Source organism: Neolamprologus multifasciatus, chromosome 16, assembly GCF_963576455.1.
Source record: "Neolamprologus multifasciatus chromosome 16, fNeoMul1.2, whole genome shotgun sequence".
NCBI lineage: Eukaryota > Metazoa > Chordata > Actinopteri > Cichliformes > Cichlidae > Neolamprologus > Neolamprologus multifasciatus.
In genome coordinates, this window is record NC_140454.1 from 6,819,908 (window position 1) to 6,843,172 (window position 23,265).

The 23,265-nt window shown below is 40.0% G+C and overlaps 1 protein-coding gene across 2 annotated transcripts; it reads right to left on the reverse strand.

The window, feature by feature from the left end:
- Positions 1 to 452: 452 nt before the first annotated feature.
- LOC146500140 (MAGUK p55 subfamily member 4-like) lies at positions 453 to 20,896 on the reverse strand. Of its 2 annotated transcripts, XM_085135834.1 has the most exons (21): positions 20,509 to 20,858; positions 17,974 to 18,031; positions 16,886 to 17,007; positions 16,720 to 16,797; positions 15,904 to 15,987; positions 15,604 to 15,735; positions 11,682 to 11,763; positions 11,199 to 11,284; positions 10,816 to 10,887; positions 10,374 to 10,570; positions 10,016 to 10,074; positions 9,654 to 9,671; positions 8,849 to 8,890; positions 8,720 to 8,740; positions 4,264 to 4,302; positions 3,803 to 3,970; positions 3,181 to 3,261; positions 1,615 to 1,708; positions 1,331 to 1,439; positions 1,097 to 1,231; positions 453 to 919 (listed from the first exon to the last, which is right to left on the reverse strand). In XM_085135834.1, the coding sequence occupies exons 2-21, from the start codon at positions 17,993 to 17,995 to the stop codon at positions 734 to 736; spliced, it is 1,827 nt and encodes a 608-aa protein (XP_084991960.1). In that variant the 5' UTR covers positions 17,996 to 18,031; positions 20,509 to 20,858; the 3' UTR covers positions 453 to 733. The 2 variants fall into 2 exon arrangements, 1 of the variants encoding a protein (XP_084991960.1); XR_014869848.1 differs by lacking the exons at positions 453 to 919; positions 1,097 to 1,231; positions 1,331 to 1,439; ... (9 more) ...; positions 10,816 to 10,887; positions 11,199 to 11,284 and adding exons at positions 12,760 to 14,012; positions 14,459 to 14,753 and having other exon boundaries at positions 11,673 to 11,763; positions 20,509 to 20,896.
- Positions 20,897 to 23,265: the final 2,369 nt, after the last annotated feature.

Sequence of the window (23,265 nt, forward strand, 5' to 3'; positions counted from 1 at the left end):
GAATTTGCCTACAGGATAGCAAGAATATGTAACTACTGCGGAATTAATGTTCAGATATCATTTAACTGCTGTAGCTGCTCCTGCTGGTAACACTTTAAACTTTTAACTGAGTTGTTTGATATGTAAAATCTGAATATTATATTAACACAAATACAAAAGACTTTAAGTGAATGTTGTGGTGTATATCTTTGAAATGTTGTGAAGCAAAAGCACAAAGGTGACCAATTTGGAAATGCTCAAGTAAAGTGCAAGTACCTTTATATGACAGTAACTGTACATTCCATTCCCTCTAAACCACAACATACCAATAACATACCAATAAGATATCACTACAGCACAGAGAGGCAAAGACTGAAAGTAAATACATTGAACAGCTGTCACTGAAAAAAACAGCATCAAAAGTGGAAGTGATTATATGAAATATAATTAAAGTGTAGTGTTCAACACTATGTAACAGCATGTAACATGAAACAACAAACTGTTGCTAGGGTTACCAACCACTGGATACAAATAAAGAGTTTTGTTCCCAAATTGCAAAGATATGACATCATGGATAGTGTCACATCATAATCATATGACTGATTATCTGTTCATCCCATATAAATGTATTATCTGTATGTTCTGCTCTGAGGATTTCACCATGTCTTTAAATATTTTTTTCTGCCTGTTTCTTCTTATTTCACTTTCACATTGTCATTTCGTATCTCTTTAAGTATTTTATTCTTCCCCTGTGCTAATCCTCTGCTCTTCCCCAGCTTACAGGTATCCACTGTGGTTCATCCTGTGCCTGCTGAATGATGGAACAGAGCTCTATGCAAGCGTCCTGTAGGTCATCGTTCACAAGGACGCTGTCAAAAAACTGCTTGTACTTTGCTTCAATCAGCTTTGATGTCTCTTCAAGCTCTGCAAAGTCTTCCTCCTAAAACGACATTACTATTACTGTCAGTTTTAAATAACATTCATTCTTTTGCTTTTCTTTTTCATAAGCAGCTGTTCTCTCTCTCTCTCTCTCTCTCTCTCTCTCTCTCTCTCTCTCTCTCTCTCTCTCTCTCTCTCTCTTACACACACACACACACACAATTTTTTATGCTCTTACTGAGAAAACTCTGTTGATGGCATAATTGGTGATGATTCGAGCATCTCTCCGAGTTTCCCTGAGTCTGTCTGGGCTGGGTGGTTTGATGAAAATTACATAGGGTTTAAATTTCTTTGTTCGCAACAGCTGGATGCTCTGGAAATAAAATACTATATTAACACCAAAGCTTCACAGAAAACTTAGAGATTGTTCAGAATACATGAAATAAGTGAATCTGTGTTAAATGAAACTCACATGGGGCTCGGCGTCAATGATACACATCCGCCCTCGTTTTAGCACCTCATCAATGGCATCAGTGCTAATTCCAAACAGCTGACCTTTACTCTCCCCATATTCCAAAAATCTGAACACATGTACACACACACATTCATACATCCACACGTGCAAAAACAGCATACAATTATAGTTAAATAAATAATAAACTTATATAATTAAAATTTGAACAAAAAGTCCCAAACATCATGAGAATCAACACCAAGAACATTAGCAAAATTTATAGTAAAGGAATAAAATCTTGCCTGTGGTTGCAGACCATGTACTCAAACAGTTCTTTGGTAACAAAGTGGTACTCTCTACCGTTCTGCTCCCCTGCTCTGATTGAGCGAGTGGTGTCTAGAAGAACAGACCAATCAGAATGTTTATATTAATAATTAGTCACAGTGAAAACAGCAGTATAATTATTAGGGGTGCAACGATACTCGTATCGACATTGAACCGTTCGATACAGTGCTTTCGGTTCGGTATGCATATGTATCGAACAATACAAAATTTTTAAATTTATTTTATCAACTTTTCTTTTGACGATGCTGTCTGTGTTGAGAGCTCAGTGGATCTGTGTTCGACTACTCCGCCTAGGCTGCACTGTCGAGTGCAGATCCACTGAGTGCAGCGCAAGCTAGCAAGACAGAAGCTAAGCTCGTTGCAACATGGCAAATTGAACCTCCCCCACCCTCATTCAGATCTGGCCTTTGGAACTATTTTGGTCTTCATGTGAAGTATGACCCTGAAGGTAAGCGTGTCATGGACAAAAGTAAAACAGTATGTCGGATGTGCCACACAATGCTCAATTGTGTGGCACATCCGACATTGGCGGGAACTACTGCGTTAGCGCAGTTTGCTTGTTAACGTTTTGGCGCCGTCCAGCCCCACACACGGGGCGATCCACGGTAGCTCGTTAACGGAGATTTGCCGTGTTGTGGCGTTAATGTCATTTCAGATTAACACTGACAGCACTAGTGGGAACAAAATGAATATGACTGCACATTTACTCCGACATCATCCTAGTGCAAAGACAAGTGGAAGCAGACCAAAACAACAAGCACGCATGCTACAAACTTTACCCGAGTCATTTAGACAGCCATTAGCACATGATTCTCCTTATGGGGACCTGATATGTTTAATATGCTGCTGAGAATATAGCCCAGAAGAAGCGTATAGTATAGCTTTTATTTTGGAAAGAGCCATTTCTCTGTAATAAACTCTCTTTTCCAAATATGAGTGATTTCTCAATCAGATAGATTTATTATTTTATCCCTTTGTTGTTTCAGCAACATTAAATTTAAAAACTGTATGTTTGAGTTAAAATATATATTTATAATTTTAATAAATGACAAATTAAAAAAGCATGAACATTTTTTGTATCGAAAAAATATTGAACCGTGACACCAAAGTATCGAACCGAACCGTGAATTTTGTGTATCGTTGCACCCCTAATAATTATGTAAAGCAGGTAAAATCACTTTCATGACTTTACTACCTCCTCCGCTATTGAGCTAAATAGTTTTTTTCAAGAGTGTAAAAGCCAGTAAGTCATGCTTCTTATCTGGAAGTCACAGGACACTTCTTATAAGTAATTATACCAAACTGGGCTCAACTGCAAACCAACAGGTGACTTCAAATCTCACAACCATCTTCACACACAGTCCATGATATTATTCCAGATGTTTAAAAACAAACAAAACAAAAACATATTTCTTTTTTTTAAAAATGTAGAGCCCTCTTTTTATTGTCATTTAAAATGAGAAGAACAGGTTCATTAGATTTCTGTAGGAAAACCTCACACTTGTTAAGTAAAAGGCACATACGAGGCACTGGTCCCTGGAATGTCGAAGGATTCAGTTTGATGAGTCTCTTCCTAAGTTCATTTACTCCAACACCTGAAACACCTGTGCAGAAGAACAAATAATCAACTGGTAGGAATCTCCTTCAGACTTCCAAAGATATACATACAGAAACGGACAAGAATGCTGGAGAATAAACCTTTTCAAACAAGGAGAAAACAGCAGGTGCTGTTAACAGTAGAAGTGAAATGATTTCAAACATTCTCCTGATACAAGGATGAGACCAGTGTGTTGAACAGTACATAAAGTAAAGCATTATTTATTGTATGTATTATAATTAGATAAGTACTTAATTCAAAGGACTACTGTACTTCTGCCAGCAATTCAGTGTTCAAGAAACCAGTGAAAAATCTAAGCATACAGAGAGGCTTCTATTACAGAGGTTCTCAAGATCAATTGATAATCTCAGATTTTGTTAATCTTTATTCTGTTAAGCAATTTTGTGCTGCAGTTGTCTTTTGACATGAAGTGGCAGGTCTATTTGAAACACTTTACCGACATTCCATTATTTCAGGGTCAGCTGGGACGCAGTGATTGATTTCTCATGGAAGCATTCATGTGTTATTAATGCAGCTATTCATCTCACCAACGAGGATGATGAGGCGGTGGTTCTCCTGAGGAGGGCGCTGGTACAAAACCACTTCCTCATAGGGGGTGGACAAAGCATTGATGTTGGGAGAGCAGGTGGTGCACGACTGTCGTCGCTTCCTGTAGGAAGTCCTCTTCCAGACACGGAAACTTCGACGGAAACCAGCTGGTGAGGTTAAAGAGCACTTTTAGTTTCGCTTAATAAACTTGACACACTTCTCACACACACTTCTCCTTATAAGGTGAAAGTTACCAAAGTTTAGAGACTGCAGTAAAATGATTTATTATTGATAATATATATTTTCTATAGATATGATTTCATTAGATTGTAGGAATGTATTATTAAATAATAACTTGTCTTATTAAATCCATCCTTTAGTATAGATTTTATTATCAGTGCTACCCACAAAATGACTACTTAAATACTACCTAATTATCTGAATAACATATATGTCTTACCCAGGTAGATTCCATCAGTAACATCAGATTCAGCTTCATCTGAAGGAAAGAAACATTCAAACTCCTAAATTTATCACCAGGCAGTACATTTCTTCTTTTTATTAAGTACAGAAATAAGTAAGCATTTCTTTTTATATGTATGTTACTACATTTTATTTTTTGTTTGTAAGCCTGACCTTAATTTTCATGGTCATATTAAAAATGCACCTAAATTACTGCCATTTAAAATTTTCATTAAAATAATTTCATTGAATTGTGACTCGGAATAAACAAGTACATATACAAAAAGAGTCTACGCTGCGGGACTGTTTTGATCACGTGGACTGGAAAATATTTCACGTGGCTGCTAATGACATTGATGAGTACACAGACTCAGTCATTCATCAGGAAATGCGTGGGAGATGTCATCCCATCCAGAACAGTTAAATCCTTCCCAAATCAAAAACCCTGGTTTAACAGAGATGTTCGCACGGCACTGGCGGCACGGAGCACCGCTTTTGCCTCCGCGAACACATCGGACTACAAACATGCACATTACCAACTCCGGAAAACGATCAAAGCAGCCAAACATGAGTACAGGGACAGGGTGGAGCAACAGTTTGACAACCCTCGGAGTATGTGGCAGGGACTAAACACAATCACAGACTTTAGAGGGAAAACCAGCACACCGCAGACCACGGCCTCTCTGTGTGAGGATCTAAACGTATTCTACGCTAGATTTGACACAGCGAACACCATGAGACCAGACAGTGTGCACACCGCGGATGACGTCACCGCGCACACTGTGTCTGAGGAGGATGTGTGGAAGTGCTTCAGGAAGGTGAACGCAAAGTTACTGGTCCGGACGGGATTCCCGGCCGCGTCCCCAACAAGTTCCAGTAGTACAAGTTCAACAAGGTCCGCGTCAGGTGTTGAGGAACCAGGGCACCCTGACGAGAAGTGGGCTACTGGAACAAGAAGGCATCGGTGGGCAAGAGATGAAAACAAGGCGTTGTTGGAATGCTACTACGCAAGTAACCCTGGCGGAAGGGGTTAGATGAATAGGATGAGGGACCTATGGATTCTTTGATACCCAACATCCACAATGACGGCAAAACAACTAGTAGCTCAGTGTTCCAACATTCGAAAGAAGGGACTGCTCTCACAGCTAGAGATTGATGAGGTACAACATAAATGCTACGGCAAGAGGGAGCCAGGACGCCAGGTCAGGGGGGAGATATTATCACCCCCACCCAAGATTGGGTACCAAGCCCCAAGTGCGATAGGAGAAGGATCGTTGAGTGCGAGAGGAACTGACCTGAAAGATAGGATCATGGCCAAGCTTGAAACCTGGACCCCCCGTAGCCGGTTACCAAGATTACGTGAAGTACCCTCAGAAGGTCTGCTAGATGATGTTAATGCAGCACTACGGACGATACCTACAACCACGATTACCGACACTAACAAGCTGATCTACAATACGGCAGCAGTGATCAGTGAGATGCTTGGCTACAAGTTGAACAGTCACAAGGGGCAGTACCCTCCATGGAGAAGGAGCCTAGAGGCTAAGATCAAGGTAGCATGGAGGGAGGTTAGCCAACTATCGGAGATGCAGAAAGGCGCAATGAGGAAGGTGCCTAAGAAGTACAGGAAATTGTCCATACCTGAGGCCATGGAAACTGCCAAGCAAAGACTCACAGCCTTGGCCAGCCGCTTGAGGAGGTACACCAGAGAGATAGAAGGCAGGAGAATAAACCAGCTGTTCTCCACAGAACCAGCCAGGGTGTACTCTCAGTGGCAAGGGAGCAATAAGAGAACAGCTCCACCAAGGCTTGAGACAGAGCAATACTGGAAGAGCATATGGGAGAAGGACGCAACCCATAACGGCAATACTCAGTGGCTAGTGGATCTGAAGGCAGACCACAGCGACCTCCCTGAACAGGGTCCAGTAACCATCACAGTGGCAGATATCCAAGAAAGGGTCTCCAGTATGAAGAGTTGGACAGCACCAGGCCCTGACATGGTTCACGCCTACTGGCTGAAGAAGCTGACTGCACTCCACGAGTGCCTGGCAGCACAAATGAACCAGCTGCTAGTTGACGAGAGACACCCGGAATGGCTAACCGAAGGCCGGACCGTCCTGATCCTTAAGGACCCCCAGAAGGGACCGGTCCGCTCCAACTACCGACCAATAACCTGCCTCAGCACCACGTGGAAGCTCCTGTCAGGCATCATAGTGGCTAAGATGAACAGGCACATGGGTCAACACATGAGCGGGGCACAGAAAGGGATGGACAAGAATACCAGAGGCGCAAAACACCAGCTACTGGCAGACAGAACAGTCAGCCGAGACTGCAGGACCAGACTGACCAACCTGTCCTGCCTGGATTGATTAGAAGAAGGCCTATGACTTAATGCCCCACACCTGGATCCTGGAATGCCTAGAACTATATAAGATCAACAGGACCCTGAGAGCCTTCATCAGGAACTCAATGGGGATGTGGCGTACAACACTGGAGGCCAACCTCAAGCCCATAGCACAAGTCACCATCAAGTGCGGGATCTACCAAGGAGATGCTCTGTCTCCACTGCTGTTCTGCATAGGCCTGAACCCCCTCAGTGAGATAATTGACAAGACTGGCTACGGATACCGACTACGGAACGGAGCAGTTGTCAGCCACCTCCTGTACATGGATGACATCAAGTTGTATGCCAAGAGTGAATGAGACATTGATTCACTTATCCGCACCACCAGGCTATACAGCAATGACATCGGAATGTCGTTCAGGCTGGAGAAGTGTAGTCGGATATTAACAAAGAGAGGGAAGGTAGTCAGAACTGAGGGGATTGAACTACCAGAAGGCAACATTGCAGACATAGAGGACAGTTACAAGTACCTGGAGATCCCACAGGCGAATGGGAACCATGAAGAGGCTGTTAGGAAAGCTGCAACCACAAAGTACCTGCAGAGGGTCAGGCAAGTCCTGAGGAGTCAGCTGAACGGTAAGAACAAGATCCGGGCTATCAACACCTACGCCCTGCCCATGATCAGGTACCCTGCTGGGGTAATAGGCTGGCCAAAGGAGGAGATAGAAGCCACTGACATCAAGACAAGAAAGCTCCTTACCATGCATGGAGGGTTTCACCCCAAGTCCAGCACCCTGAGGTTGTACGCTAAGCGGAAGGAAGGGGGCCAGGGACTGGTGAGTGTCAGCACCACAGTCCAGGATGAGAAAAGGAACATCCACGAATACATCACGAAGATGGCCCCAACTGACAGCGTGCTCAATGAATACCTCAGGCAGCAGAAACCCAAGAAAGTGGAGGAAGGCGAGGAACCATCATGGAAGGACAGGCCCCTGCACGGTATGTACCACCGGCAGATAGAGAAGGTGGCTGATATCCAGAAATCCTACCAGTGGCTGGACAAAGCTGGACTGAAAGACAGCATGGAAGCGCTAATCATGGCAGCATAGGAACAAGCACTAAGCACAAGATCCATAGAGGCTGGGGTCTATCACACCAGGCAAGACCCCAGGTGCAGGCTGTGTAAAGATGCTCCAGAGACAATCCAGCACATAACAGCAGGGTGTAAGATGCTAGCAGGCAAGGCATACATGGAACGCCATAACCAAGTGGCTGGCATAGTGTACAGGAACATCTGTGCCGAGTATAACCTGGAAGTCCCGAGGTCAAAATGGGAGATGCCCCGAAGGGTGATGGAGAATGACCGAGCTAAGATCCTGGGGGACTTCCAGATACAGACGGACAAAATGGTTGTGGCTAACCAACCGGACATAGTGGTGGTAGACAGACATGAGAAGACGGCCGTAGTGATCGATGTAGCGGTTCCGAATGACAGCAACATCAGGAAGAAGGAACACGAGAAGCTCGAGAAATACCAAGGGCTCAGAGAAGAGCTCGAGAAGATGTGGAAGGTGAAGGTGACGGTGGTCCCAGTGGTAATTGGAGCACTAGGTGCAGTGACTCCCAAGCTAGGCGAGTGGCTCCAGCAGATCCCGGGAACAATAGCGGAGATCTCTGTCCAGAAGAGCGCAGTCCTAGGAACAGCTAAGATACTGCGCAGGACCCTCAAGCTCCCAGGCCTCTGGTAGAGAACCCGAGCTTGAAGGATTGACCGCCCACAGGGGCGAGTGGGGAATTTTTTTTTATATAATACATATATTTTTTTGTTTGTTTGTTTTAAATAATTTATCTTTTAAACTAGAACTGTTCACATGAGGCACAACAGTTTTCTGCATCATTGTTTTTATGATAATTTGTGATTAATTTTTTTTATTCATGTGCAAAGAATGTGTTGTTTGGTTCTCTGTCACTCTAAAGTATTGATGAGAAACTTAATAGACATAAATATGAGAAACCCCCCCCACTAAGAAATAGAAAAGAACAGCAATGAGTGTCATGCAATCAAAAGGTTGCACGTTTTACACATTCATCACTGGACAGACTTACCTACCAAAATTTATTTCCTCCAGATCTGAAAAAAAAAATAGTGACATTCAATGGGTTGTTGAATAATGCATAGCTTTCGTAAATAAAAACTAAATATTTAAAATATATATGAATATGTATTTATTATGTTCACCTGTTATTGCATGTTTCTCATCAGAATTTGCAGGATTTTCCTCTGGAACAAAATAACAGAAAAGTTAGTTAAAGCTTATTTTCATATCCATGTAGCTGGGTTTAAATACACCAACAAAGACAACATACTGTACGGCTGAAAGGCACAAAAAACTATGTTTGGTTGAAAGTGTTAATGTGACAGACTGTAACACAACATAAAACACTTCAGTTACTGTGAAAGGAGCAGCCTGGCATGATCTTAGCTCTTGTTTCTACCTTTGAGATCTCTGAGAAGATGAAATAAGCAGCTGCAGAAGCAGCTTAATTAACACTGTAGTTCAATTGGTGATTCATGTGTGCGAATGGTTGTTTTTCTCTCTTTGGTAGATTGGTGACCTGTGGATAGATTTCTCATAGAATTCTCATCCTATGAAAGCTGTGATTGACTCGGGATAAGTATGCATGCATGGATAGCTGGTTTTGACTACAAGATATTCCCTAACATGATGAGCAAGTGATGTTTGGGAGCTATTGTATACCAGTAGTATAGATTATTGTTTCTGTTAATAGTCTCAGAGACCTCAATTATTATAGTTTTATTCAATGATTTAAAAAAAAAAGTCTTCTGTGGTTTCTTGTTTTTGTTATTGGTGGTTTATTATTAGCCTAAGTGACACCTCTCTGTGTAATTAGTGCTGAATAATAATAATAAAAAAAGGTGTCATCAAAACAAGCTAACAAACAAGCACACTCAGAAAAATAAAATGAACTAAACTATGACATTAAATGACTATTATGGATGATGTTTTACATGTCACACCCACCGTTAGCAGTCAGGGTCACTGAGGGCAGCAGGGTTAACAGAAAAAATAAACAGCCGTTAAAAGCATTGCTCATTTTATGTCACAGCAGGTAGAGATTTACACACAGGTGAGAAAAAAAAAAACTTTTATGCACACACCGACATAAAATAACATATTATTTTTGTAGTGACTGACTTATCTTTCAAATATTTTTAAAGACTAAAAAATACATTAAAAGTGCTTCATGTAATCACACTGGTTTGTAAAACTTTAGGTATTACTGAGAAATATCCAAGTTACAAACAACTCTGCAATAAATGTACATATAATATATAAACCATTAAATAAGCACACGTTTAATAATAACAACCAGGATTCCTCACGTGGTCTGATGCAGGTATGAACCTGTAAAGGCTGACACCACCATTGTTCCCTCTGTTTACTGTAGAAAGAGAAATACATTGTTAAATGCAACCAATGTATTAGAGTCTAAAATCATGGAGCCAAACTGCAAAAATATATTCTTTCTGACATTATTATAAGCTAACTTTACCTAACAGTGTTAAGGCTTTGCCATCAGTTAAATGTGCAGAATAAAAGTGATGTAGCCCTTTAAAGTTACTTAGAATTATGTTATAAATGTTTTCTTACTCTCATAATGTCAGATCTGTAAACTAACCGCTTCCTCTGGCTGCGGCCTGTAAGTTCGTCACATCTTCACAGTATGTGAGTGCGTCTCACCTCTTCAGCATGCTGGCAGAGGGAATCAGACCAGCGCAGGATGTAGCACAGGGCAGTTTTCTGGCTTGCCACCACTGTCCATCTGACTGGTCAACCACCTGAAGAAGGTCTCCTCTGCTGAATGCCATTCCTGCATCTGGACATGGGATGGAAAAATCCTGCAGAGGGCAGTAGTCTACCATTGCCCTCATACATACCTGGAAGACAGACAGATAAACTTTGTTTTTTTGCAGATTAAAAAATAAATTAATCAAAAAGTGAAACATTCACAGATGTACTGAGGGAAATCATGTTTTTAAACCTGGAACACCAGCCTGGAAAATAACAATCATGTCAGTAATTGTACAGGGATTTTCCTGCTTATAAGTAAGTTTAATGTCAACAAAATGTGCTTTTACTAAAGTGATACTGGAGGTAAAGTGATAAAGTGTGTGTTTCTTACTGGTGTCTGGCTGAGGATGGCCTGAGATGGATTTGGAATGACTTTAAACAGGATAGTGCCTTGGGAATCGGCCTGACAGGGAAAGTCATACACAAGAAGTAAACATGGTGAGAATTATTTTTAATAATCAAATGTACACACTTTCACCAAGCATGTTGTCATACTATCATTTATACATATTATTAATACTATAAAGCTATAAAGCTTGTGTTTAACATTTCATTTTCTTTTTTTTTCCTTTTCTTTTCTTTTTACTTTAAATGGCTTTTGAATTAGGTGGTAAAAACTGCCTTTAATATTTCTAAAATTTATACAATAGCACTGATAATAGTATTTTCTTTTTAAAATGTTTTTCTTATTTTTAGCAGATGCTGATAACATACCAGTATATGGATGACCTGTTCTGGTTCCAGGCCCACCACTGGGTTTCCATTTACCTCCACTAATAGGTCTCCAGGATGTAGAAGTCCTGATACAGGCAAAAACCCATATTTATTAAGACATATTATTGCTAGGCGTGATGTTTTCATCTCTCACACACAGACATAGGAAAAATGCACATGCAACACACACACACGCGCGCACACGCGCGCGCACACACACACACACACGCACACGTTTTCATATCTTAGTGAGGACATCTCATTGACATACTGCTTTCCCTAACCCTCAGCCTAAACCTAACTATAACCTAATTGTAACCCTGACACTAAAACCACATTCACCTTCAAACTCGGACGGACATTTTGTTATAAGCGACTGTATAAGTATAGTGGCATGCCAATTTTCTGTCCTCACAAAGCTGTCTAAACATGTAACACACACACACACACACACAGACACACACACATAAAATACTTGTATACCACTGCGGTCAGCCAATCCTCCATGAATCACCCGGGCGATATAGATATCCCCCGTCGCCTCATCCTTTCTTATAGTGGCACCCTAACAGATAGAGAGTTGTTCAAAATTTAACAAAAAAGTAAAAAGCAAGCAAAAATAGTGACAAGAGATCTTAAGGCAAAGGCAAAATGTCTTCTAAGATTAGCAAATGGAAAATTTTGACTAAATCAATTTTTTAAAGTACACAATTTTAAAAGTAAATAATAAATACTAAACACATTTTCTCTTCATGAGATCCTCATTAAAAAATCAGCAAATTAAGTAAAAGCTCTTCTTGTACGCCAGTTATTATTATTATTTTTTTATAAGGCCATTTTTTTGCCATTTTGTGAGGAATATTAATATACACACTAACATTATACACCCAGCAGCTGAACATACATTCAACTCAAAACCACACAGTTTAGTGCTGGTGGTAGATCAAACTTAAATAGATAACTAAAGGGTTTTTTTCTTTATATTTTAATGCTTGGGGGTTTGATATTAAGTCATTACATTTTGCATTACATCAAAATATCATGGGGACTGTAAAGGTAAACACTATCAACACAATACCATGTCCACTACAGGCCATTGCTAGAAGCAAACTGGTAGCAAGGGCTCATGAAAATTAAGGATAACTTTAGTGGTCCTGCAAATTTGCTACCATAGTTTTGGGAAATGAAACCAGGCGCTAAAACAGTGCTCATAAAAATTAATTTTGATGTTTCTATACATGGAATCATGTAAAACTTCTTAGGTGTTTCCACAGGGTTTTATTGCTGTATTTGATGTGCAATAGATACCACGTAAATGTACAAACAATAAGTCAAGATGAATGCAGTTCAACATGTACAAAATAATCCATAGCAAATATTATTAAAAATAAATTTAACCCTAAACACTTTCCTCCTTTTTTGCTCAATGTATATTCAGACCATCATAGTCAAGAACCCAAAATAATAAATCAGAGCTGATAAAAAAAATGAAAGCTGTCATACTTTCTAAGAATAGTTGGACTAGATGAAGAAAATAAGACAGAAAGAAATTGCTTTGTACCTTTATATTGTTTGCTTTTGCTCCTTTGAGTGATCGTTTGAAAAATCGAAAAAGTCTTCAAATTAAAAAAAAAAAAGTCCATATGTTGTTGTAGCTGATATTTCTTTTTAGACTAAAATATTAGGTATTTTTTGTCACTGTCACAGTTTTTCCAGTACAAATGCAGGAAAGAGATGAAAAGGTTTGTTTTTAGTCTAGTTACTCTTTCTTTTTCTTCTTCTTTGTTTTTAAGCAGCCTGTACTCTTACAGTCTTGTTGGTCCTCCAGAGGAGCTCTTGAAACGGTTCCAGTGTTGAACCTCACTTGTCCATTATTACCACCCCTACCTGCCCTCTGAGGAGCTGCCACCATCCTTTTGGATCCACCATTAATTTGTGTTGGACTCCTAGATGTTGTAAAGTCATCTGCACAAGAACTTGTGGATGAAGAAGAGGAGAAAGTAGTGGAAGAGGATGGTGAGAGTGGGCCTGGGTATGGTATTGGAGATTTGCGGACAAGTTTTGGAGATAATGAGGAGACCCTTGGAGGAGGTGAGGGTGGATATTTTTGTGTCTTTCTCTGTAGAGGAGATGACTCGAGGTGTTTTTTGGTTACGATTAGCCCCTGAAGCTTGTCCACCACCTCGGCAAGCAGGTTAAGTGCCTGGGCGTTCTCTTCCACGCTGTCTGTGATCATCTCTGATGCTGCCACCATCCTCTCACCAAGTTGGCGTACATCCTGACTATTGTGTTCAATACTGCTGGCCACCATCTGAACAGTGGACCTAAGCTCTTCCACACTGCACTGTTTCTTGAGTTCAGCAGGCTGATTATGGTGTCTTGATTGCTGCTGCTGCGCATTCTGTTTACGTTTTGATATGTTCTGGCATTCATTGTGACGAGGAGCTGTAGTGTAGTGGAACATTAATGGATGATTTAAAGACTCTTCCTGATGTGTGTTATGAGGTCTGGTTTGAGTGGTTTGACAACCATCTCTTCTGGAGATAGTGCTGACCCCTCGTTCCTGAGTACTCCTTCTAGCTGCAGGACTAGAAGGAGCAGTGCGAGATCTAAGAGGGTTCCTGCCACGACAAGAGGAGGTCCTTCCAGGTGTGGGGATATTTTTTGACTGTCCTCCTGTAGAATTTTTTTTGTACAACACAGGAGAGTTGGGAAGGCTAAAACTGTAAGCTGGGACTGGAGGAGGTGGGTATGAGTAGTCATCACTGCTCTCTCTGGTTGAAGCACCATCTTTCCCATTGGGTTTGAGTTCCTCTGAAAATGAACCACCAAATAAATTTGCAGTTCAAGAGAACAGAAAGACATTAGCAAACTATGTCTGAAAAGAAATGTAATGGCAGGAAAGCCCAAAAGACTTATAGACTGCCAGACGATGGCAGGTTCATGAAGAAATGAACACTTGGTTGCACCGAGGAATGACACCAAGATAGATGAAGTGGTTGTTGCCTTTCATTGCCATTGCTAGACATATGAAAATATTTGCCCAGAAAGTAGCAAATACTAGAATGATTAGATACAAGAAGGAATGAATCCTCGATTATGATTAGTGAAGGTACTGATGGATGGCCTGCGTTTCTATGATATGTTGCTATTGTGTTTTATATTCGATGGCCTAAATACAGACAAAGAATGATCAAATGAAAATGGTCAGATGATTGGTGATTGTATGGACTGTCATCATCTGTTCTTCCTCCTCTTACCAGTGCAGGTAGCAGGGTTCAAAACAGAGGGAGCTGACTGATTGAGTCCTTTGTTCCCAAGTTTTACAGTTGGCGAACACAAATAGCAACTTCCTGTGGATTCATAGCGAGGGAGAAAGGGATGGGACCTGCCGTCTTTATGAACAAGGGGAAGCTTTGCTTCACTTTCAGGCACGCTGAGCTCCTCCCCTGACTGAGCTCTTCTTGCAGGGATGAGGCGTTCCATTGTAAAGCGGTGCAGGCTGCTCCAGCGGCTGTGAATTTCTCCTACACTCCTTCTACACTCTTCTCCACTCTTAATGAATGAAAGATGAGAAACTTTGAGTTTTTAGGGTTTAATAGAACATTTTAAAGTTAACATAATGTAATTTATAGTTTAAGTCTTTAAGTCAATTTAAGTCTTAACTACTTTATGACTAATCTGAGGGCACCCTGCAAGGCTACCTTCAGATTTGTCTTCGAATCTATGAAGTCAACAAGCCATCTTGTTGACTTCATAGAAGTGATCATTTCTGCATCCCTATCTTCCAGGAATATATTACTAATTTGTTTGGTTTGTTTGAAAATGTAATCACTCTCTGGATTGTGCTTATAAGCAATGTTTTTTGTCATTTTTCTTTCAGAGAGTTTTGGACGACATAGATATTGAGACTAATAACGCCATGTAAATAGAAAGCTAAGCTACCTTAGCTTATCTAAAACAAAAAAAACAAAGACAAAAAAATGACAAAAACACATTTATGTATATTTATAGGGTTCTATAGCTGACAGTTAAAAAAAATACTAGTAATAAGTCATCAAAAAATTATTGTTGGATGAAACACTGGTCTTGAATGATTCATTCATCAACTCATTCACATACTCTCAAAGGACCTTTTGGTCAAATTATTCCGAGTAGTTATAATTGAAAAGAGAAAAGACAAATGTACACCTCTGCCTGTCACCCATGTCACCTGACATGGGTGACTGATTGCACTAAAGCTACCAGGATTTTTAACTCCTTTTACTCCTTTTACAATTTAAAAAGGAATATATACTCATAGGAAATATATACATAAGGCCCTTTGTGTAAACTCAAGAACTGCAAACGAAACTGTATTTCTGAGCAAAAGTTTACATTTATGAGGAAAATGCTTATGTCTTACCAGAGGCTGGTTGTTCTTTACAAGACACACAATCCTCATTGCCTCCTCATCTTCTGGTATTTCATCAGGCAGAGGGGGTAAGACAGGCTCATAGTCTGACTGTGCAACACTGTCATGAGATGACAAGAGAGCCTGACATACAGAGAGATAGATAATCAGTAATGGGTAACCAGACACTTCAAATATAAGTTATAAGTTAAGAAAGGCATGGATTCTAAAATGAATATATATAACGAATCTATATCTATCTATCTATATATATATATATATATATATATATATATATATATATATATGTACCTGGATATGAGGTGAACTCAGGAGGCTGCACAACTCTCTAGCTGGAGCTGAAGGCTTTTGAGCTGTCAGTATTGCAGTTATGACCTAATGGAAAATTAAGAAGATTCCTGAATTAGATGTTAAATTATATTATACTGGCAAGACAGACCTAAAAACACTTATTTCTATGGAAATATTACCACAAGATCCAGACATAATTTTAATGACTTTAAACACCTACGACCCGAACTCTTCCAGAGCATGCATTTTAACCCTCATTTTAACCCATCTTAATTTTACCCTATTTTTGTTTCTAAGAAAAATGAGAGCCACATATGAGGATATTCATTTAAAATTTCGATAGAACAGTAGCAGCATAATGTCCTCGTAAGTGGATATCAGGCCCTTGTAGAGCAAAATTGAGTATTTTGGTCTAAATAACTCAAAGTGTGATGTCCTAATATGTGGACGCCAGGTCCTAGGAGGTTAAAATGACTTATCACAGTCATCTGGTCACTTGATCCACATCCTCTATAAACTTTTTCAAAAAGGAAAGGTTTAAATCTAAATGTAAACGTAGAGAGGGTGTCTACTGTTGTGCTTTGTATTATTTACAGAAAGCAGACATGTTCTGGTTGGTCTGGTTGGTTTCTGTATTGATTACATTATCAGGCTTACTTAGTTTTAATTTTGTTACCTTTTGCAAGATGCAGGATTAAAATTCCAATTGAATCAGCTGTGATAAAGTGATATTTTACAGAACACTAATGACTGATATTTAGGGATCTAAATATTTCGTCTATGGCTGCTTGTTTGTTGTGTTGTATATATACACACCTCATGTGAGAGTCCTGCAGCATAAGGCAAAACGGGGCTTGGTGTCAGTCTCTGGAACTTTAACAGGCACTCATAAATCTGGAGACAAAGCACCAAATGATAACTTTTAGTTTGCAGACAGATGGTAGGTGTGTGTCTTTTACTCCAGGACCTTTGAATCATGTACCTTCAGCAGGGCACAAAGCCACGGTGCACTCAGTAGTTCATGCAGAAGCTGAGCACCATTAATGTTCCTGCTAACAGCTTGGTCAACATCCTTCACCACACTGGACAGTACCACACTGACACCTGAACACGTGCATAATTTAAAAAAGAAAAAAACAAATGATGACATAGGGAATTAGGGAAGACACAGGGAATTCTTGGTAAATGGACTGGTAGTTATGCACCATCTTTCTACACAGCTGAGCGCTCAAAGCACTTGCAACTAATTCATGAAATTACAGACACAATCATATGGCACTTATGCCTATGCAGCAGTTCAGGAAGTGCAAACTGGACTCCAACCAGCTGCTGACCTTCTACCACTTCATTGAGAGCCTGCAGACATATATCACAGTATGGTACGGCAGTTGCACTAAGGCGGATAGAGTGAGGCTTTAGAGTGTAGTCAAGGCAGCACAGAAGATAAATAATCGTACAAATCAAATATTTGCTTTAACAAACTGGAGACACTGCTATCCAGTACAGATGCTGAAGTGATCCATACATAGCTAATTTAAGTTGGTTAGCTTGGGGAACAAATTTGCATTGTCTGAAATGTTGACATTAAAATATGGTTCAAGTGCTTAGAGTAAAACCACATTTCCATATTACTTTATTTCACATTGGTACAATAATATCAGTGGAGAAAGTTTTTTAGTAATTGAAAAATAAAAGTGCTCTCATATTGTCCAAATTTGGTTTGATTACTGTATTGTTCCAGTGTTTGCTTAACTGTCTCTTTATCTTTCACTTGGTATTGTCAGAAATAGTTAGAATTGGGGCATTAAAACTGGGGTACTGCATGATTAATTACACTGTGACTGACAGATTCCAATGAATGTTGCCTTTAATATCACAGCAGATGTTTGGGGTTTCACATTTCTCCTGAGCAGAAGGTGAAAAGCCGACAGAACCAGACAGGATTAACATTATAGAGAAGCCCTGACCCTTCTTTTATAATAAGTCTTTTCAAGTAAGCACCTACTCATGACTGAGACAGGTGAATTCAAGCCTACTGAATTTGTCTGTATATGTGTATGTGCTTCTCACCATCCTCCATTGCTTGTTTCATGGTAATTGTTCAGAAGAGAATGAAAGGGTTATTCCACTGAAAAGATATGGAGAAAGAAATAAAAAACAGATTTATGTAACAATCTCATGTTTTACATATTAAAAAGAAAACAAATCTAGATAATTTAACAATCATTAGTTAGTACCCATGTCATTATTAAACATAATTCAATTCATGTTGTGTGTGACTATCATCTTGTTTTATTACAACAGACAAAGAAAGATGACACATTTTACGTTTTCATTCCAAAAGCATTTCACCTTAGGCAGAATATCAGGTTGATCTTCATGTTTTCAAGGCATGAAAACACTCAAAATTACTACTTGGTATGGATATAATCTTCAGAGTTTGGAAGTTATGGCTGATAACCATGATTTTAATTCAACAAACAGATCTTGGTGCCCTGGACAATTTGACTGCAGCTGGATAAAATAAGTAGTTTTTAAGTTAATTGTACTTCAAAGTTAAGAGTCTGTAACTTTTGAGAGATCATAGCAAAGTCTTACTATTATGATTAAATGTTATGGCTGTAGAAAATAGGTGTATCTTTATACCATGTTGTAATACACATTCTACCTCAAATGGTGTCCAAATAACTAACTTAAATCATGCTGTGATTATTTTTATTTTTTATTTTTATTGTGTAGTTTTGGTCGTTATTATGGGTTACTTTGAATAAATACAGAGACTACAAATAAAATGTTAATGTTAAAATTTATTTTTAAAAAAAGAACAACAAATGATCAAAATTGCAGAGCAATGTTTAAAAATTATGTTCCTTAGAACAGCAGAGAGGGAAACAATGAATGAAGTGAATGTTTTAAATGCAGCTTATGCTACTTTAGAACTTCCTGTTACAGCAGCAGGTTACTAAATGTGGACTAATTTCAGGTTACGGCTATTCTTCAGCTGCTTACCTCGGCTCAACTTCCGTTTCCACTTACACTGTCCGGGAAGAGCTTCCATTAGTCATAAAACCTTGAACTCGTTACACAGTTTCACAAAACTTCTTTTGGACTATTTCTGTTGGTGTTGCTTATCAATCATGAAAGATACATATTATCATTTAAAAAATAAATTGAATCCAGACCTATATACACCAGGGAGAACTTTGTTGCTATGCTATTGTATATAAAATATGCAATATTTTATTGTGTCTACATTATCGCCAGGAGGGTCCCATAGTGGATGGCAGCATTTATTAGTATTTCTTTGTGATTATTCTGTATGTGCATAAATCCTTCATCCCTCATCCATTCAAGTTCTTGGTATTTCAAATGCTGTGCTACTAATAGGGATGGGTACCGGTATCCGGTGCCATGATGGCACCGGTTCTGATATAAACGGTAGTAACCAGACCGAAAAGCAGCGCACATTTCGGTGCTTTATTTCGGTGCTTTTTTTTCCTGAGATGTGATACACTTTGAATTCTAGCCAATCATTTTACGTTTCCGGGGATAGTAGGCGGGTCCAGGTACGTACGTTCTTTTAGAGCAGAGCTACAGGTTAAAAATGCCCAAGGCGAAGCGGTCAAAAGTCTTGCTGTACTTCACAGCAAAAGATGCAAACTCAGCAGCCTGCAACAAGTGCTTTAAGGTGATACTGTGGAAAGGAGGTAACACCTGAAATCCGATGAAACACCTGGCGACGCATAGCGTTTTTTTTAAAGCCGAAAAATGCGCCGTATTTGATAGCTTGCTGCGAGACCTCACACCGAGCACATCTACTGCAGGTGTGGTGCCTGTTATCGGACGAAGAGTTAGCAACATCCCCCAAAAAGCTGAAGAGTAGAGTCCTGGCCCCTAGCCCTGCCAGTGTAGCAGAAATGATGAGGATGATGATGGCAGCAGCAGCCGTTCTTCTCTGCGTGAGTAGCTTAATGTTGTTCGTGTATAATTTACGTTGAGTAGGCTAACCACGTTATTACATTAATGCATGTAAGGTGAACTAGCAAACATCATCATAGCTACATGCGGCTGTCTTCTTGTTTGATGGCAGATACTCCCTTCACCCTGGCCAAAAAGGCTAAAATGACCAAATAAAAAGTGGGAAACAGTTAAACATTGAGGTTTTTGGACAAAGTTTTTGTTTTTTCCATTGTTTAAGCACTGCTTCCAGCCAAGAGTGATACCATATATGCCCTATAGCTGCAGAAAAGGCTAACATTGTTATCTTTTTACAAAAAAAAACAGCTGAACATGAGAGGTTTTTGGACCAATTTTGTGTTCTCCATTCTTTAAGCACCGGTTTGAGCACCGTTTAAGCACCGGCACCGTTTCAAAAGTACCGGTTTGGCACCGGTATCGGATAAAACCTAAACGATACCCATCCCTAGCTACTAAGCAAACACAAAAAGGCATATAAAAAGTACAGTGAGCAAATAAGCACTCAGCTAAAAGGACAACTGTAAGTAAAGCCACATAGAGCAAGCAGGAAGGCTGTATATGCTTAGTCTGATTTTTATTAATCAATTGCACTACAAGAGTCAGAAGTGTCAAAAAAGGTAAACTCACATTCCCTTCCTGGGGTCCAATTGTTCAGTGTGGGATTTCTCAGTTGAAAGGAACCAGTAGGGCGAGTGTGTCAGAAGCAGTCAACGCCAACAACATGAATGTGAGTTTACTACCAAACCTGAACTGACACTAATCCTCTCTGTCCCGACTTAATCCACCAACCACCAATCTCCCTCTCTCACTCCCTTGCGCTGTCTCCTGCTCCCCCTTCTCTCTTCCTTGTCTGCTGATTTTTGTAATATTTTAAAAAACATTTTGTTATCAGCTTGAAGTTTTTATCGCTAACCCTGTCAGTGTTCCCATGTCCATTTTTATTCTAGTTCCCGCTTTCTCGTTGTATTCTTAAGCCATCCTCATCAACTCACTCTCTCATTCACTTTAAGTAAGTCATCAAATCACAAAGCTTCTTAACTCTTCACTGCTTTTAGCCCCCCCCCCCCCCCCCCCCCCCACACACACACACACACACAGTATAATCACACATGTTTGTATAGCTGTCTTTGTGAGAACCCTTTGTGGCATAATGCATTACCCTGCCCTTTATCTTAATCTTCCCTTAATTCCAAATCAAAGCCTAAGACAGAGCCCAAAGCCTCAAATAGCCGTGACAAGCAGCAGGTTTGTCACGATGTGAAGCTCAACAAAATGATCCTTTATCTTTAATGTCCTCATAAGCGGAACATTGGTCTTGATTCTCACAATAACTGTTGGCACATACAAACAGCAGGTCAGCAAGCCAACCAGAATCAGAGTGGCAGCAAAGAATAACAGTACTTTTGGTGCATTAAATCCCACTGCAACATCTGGGTGAGGCCAGCCTGTGTCTGCTTTGTGTATGTGTGTGTTGGGGGTTATTGCAGGGTAATGGTCACTGGGTCACCTCCTCCAGGATTATTCTGCTTTCTGAAGGATCAGTGGTAGACTAAAACACAAAGAAAGAGAGAGAGGACATATAACAAAAACAGATGCAAGGATGACTAGGATAAAGGGAGATTATTAGGGCCATATAAGGGCCTCTGTGATTTTGACTCAGTGGGTGTGGTCTTGCTGTCTTTCCAGTCTTAGACGCTGCCCTTCTTTACAGCTGATTCTATTTAGCAATTAGGCCGGAGTACTTAAGTCCAAGGAGAAAAGCATTCCTGTGCCAGAGGAACTTTTTGCTTTGCATGCTGTTAGGTGGATGTGTGACTGTTTACGCTTACTCTGTGAAAAGTTTGATCATTTAACCTTCTTAACTTACCCCATTGTTTAGTAGCTAACTTATGTGTTTTCTTGCTTTTGATGGTTTTGAAAACTCTGTTTTCAGATGTTTATAGAAAGGGAATGCTACACAGTAGTGAATATGGCCCTGTCCCAAATTTATTGAGACTTGTTGCTGCCATCAAATTCAAAATGAGCTAATATTTTTCATGAAATTTGGTTAGCACTGTTGCCTCACAGCTAGATTGTCCTGACTTCAATTCCAACATCAGGCCGGGGTCTTTCTGTGTGGAGTTTGCATGTTCTCCCCGTGTTTGCATGAGGGTCCTTTCCGGGTATTCCGGCTTCCTTCCACAGTCCCAAGACATGCAGTTAGTGGGGTTAGGTTAATTGGAAACTCAAAATTAGGTGTGGGTGTGAATGTTTGTCCGTGTCTATTTGTTAGCACTGCATCTCGCCTTAAGACAGCTGGGATAGCCCCACCCCACACTGTGAGAAATGTACATAAAATTACAGTTAATAACTGTAAAATGGCAACGGTAAATTACCATTAAATCAAAAAGAGTAATTGATTGTAATATGGACATTACATTTCTGTAAATTGAAAAATGGTGATTTGCTTTTATTTTTACACTGCTAAAAAGTTAAAAATATATAAATGTATAAAAAAATAAAAAAATATTTTGCTGAAATTAAAATTAAAATACAAAAAAGTAATGAAATAATGTTAATAAATTGACGTAGTTTGCAAGGTCAAGAGCAGTCAACGAATGTATTATAAAAGCTGTAACAATCAGTTTCCTTAAAGTCCATGCACGTTTGGGAGACAATGCATCACGTGTGTAAACCGTCATCTATCTATCTATCTATCTATGTATGTATGTATGTATGGATGTATGGATGGCTGGCCAGACTGACTCCTGCTCAGCAAGGGAGCCCAGCAGCACCCTGCGCCGAACCAACAACCTTCTCTTTCAATGTAAGTATATCATTAGACTTGAAAGTATATCAGCTGTAACCATAGTTTGCTTAGTCAGTTTTCTTGTTGATTGAAAGCGTTCCTCTGTCACAGGCTTCGCCTTCAGTCCTGTTTAGTTTTCTGGAGAGTTCATGCTAATGCAGCAGGTTGAAGATTTTAGCTAGCTTTAATTTACCAGGAGCAGCTAAAGACAATGCTCCTTTTTGATTTCTGTGACAAGTCAGTGAAGTCACTGAGGGGTTATGTATTTCATTGTGACCTGCTTCTGCCATCCTGACCATTGTAGAGGAAATTTAAAAAAATATATGAGTTGGGTCAGTCGTATACTCTGAATAAGCTTACTACACGTAAATGGTAAATGGCCTGTATTTGTATAGCGCTTTACTAGTCCCTAAGGACCCCAAAGCGCTTCACACAACCAGACATTCACACACTGGTGATGGCAAGCTACATTGTAGCAACAGCCACCCTGGGGCGCACTGACAGAGGCGAGGCTGCCGGACACTGGCGCCACCGGGCCCTCTGACCACCACCAGTAGGCAACAAGTGAAGTGTCTTGCCCAAGGACACAATGACCG

Bases quoted from the DNA above. Each gene is read 5' to 3' on its own strand.
- LOC146500140 (XM_085135834.1), bottom strand. From the start codon at position 17,995: ATGAAACAAGCAATGGAGGATG. The intron at 17,008-17,973 runs GTGAGAAGCACA...GCACGTGTTCAG, and splicing joins GAAACAAGCAATGGAGGATG to GTGTCAGTGTGGTACTGTCC. The intron at 3,971-4,263 runs GTAAGACATATA...TAACCTCACCAG, and splicing joins TACTGATGGAATCTACCTGG to CTGGTTTCCGTCGAAGTTTC.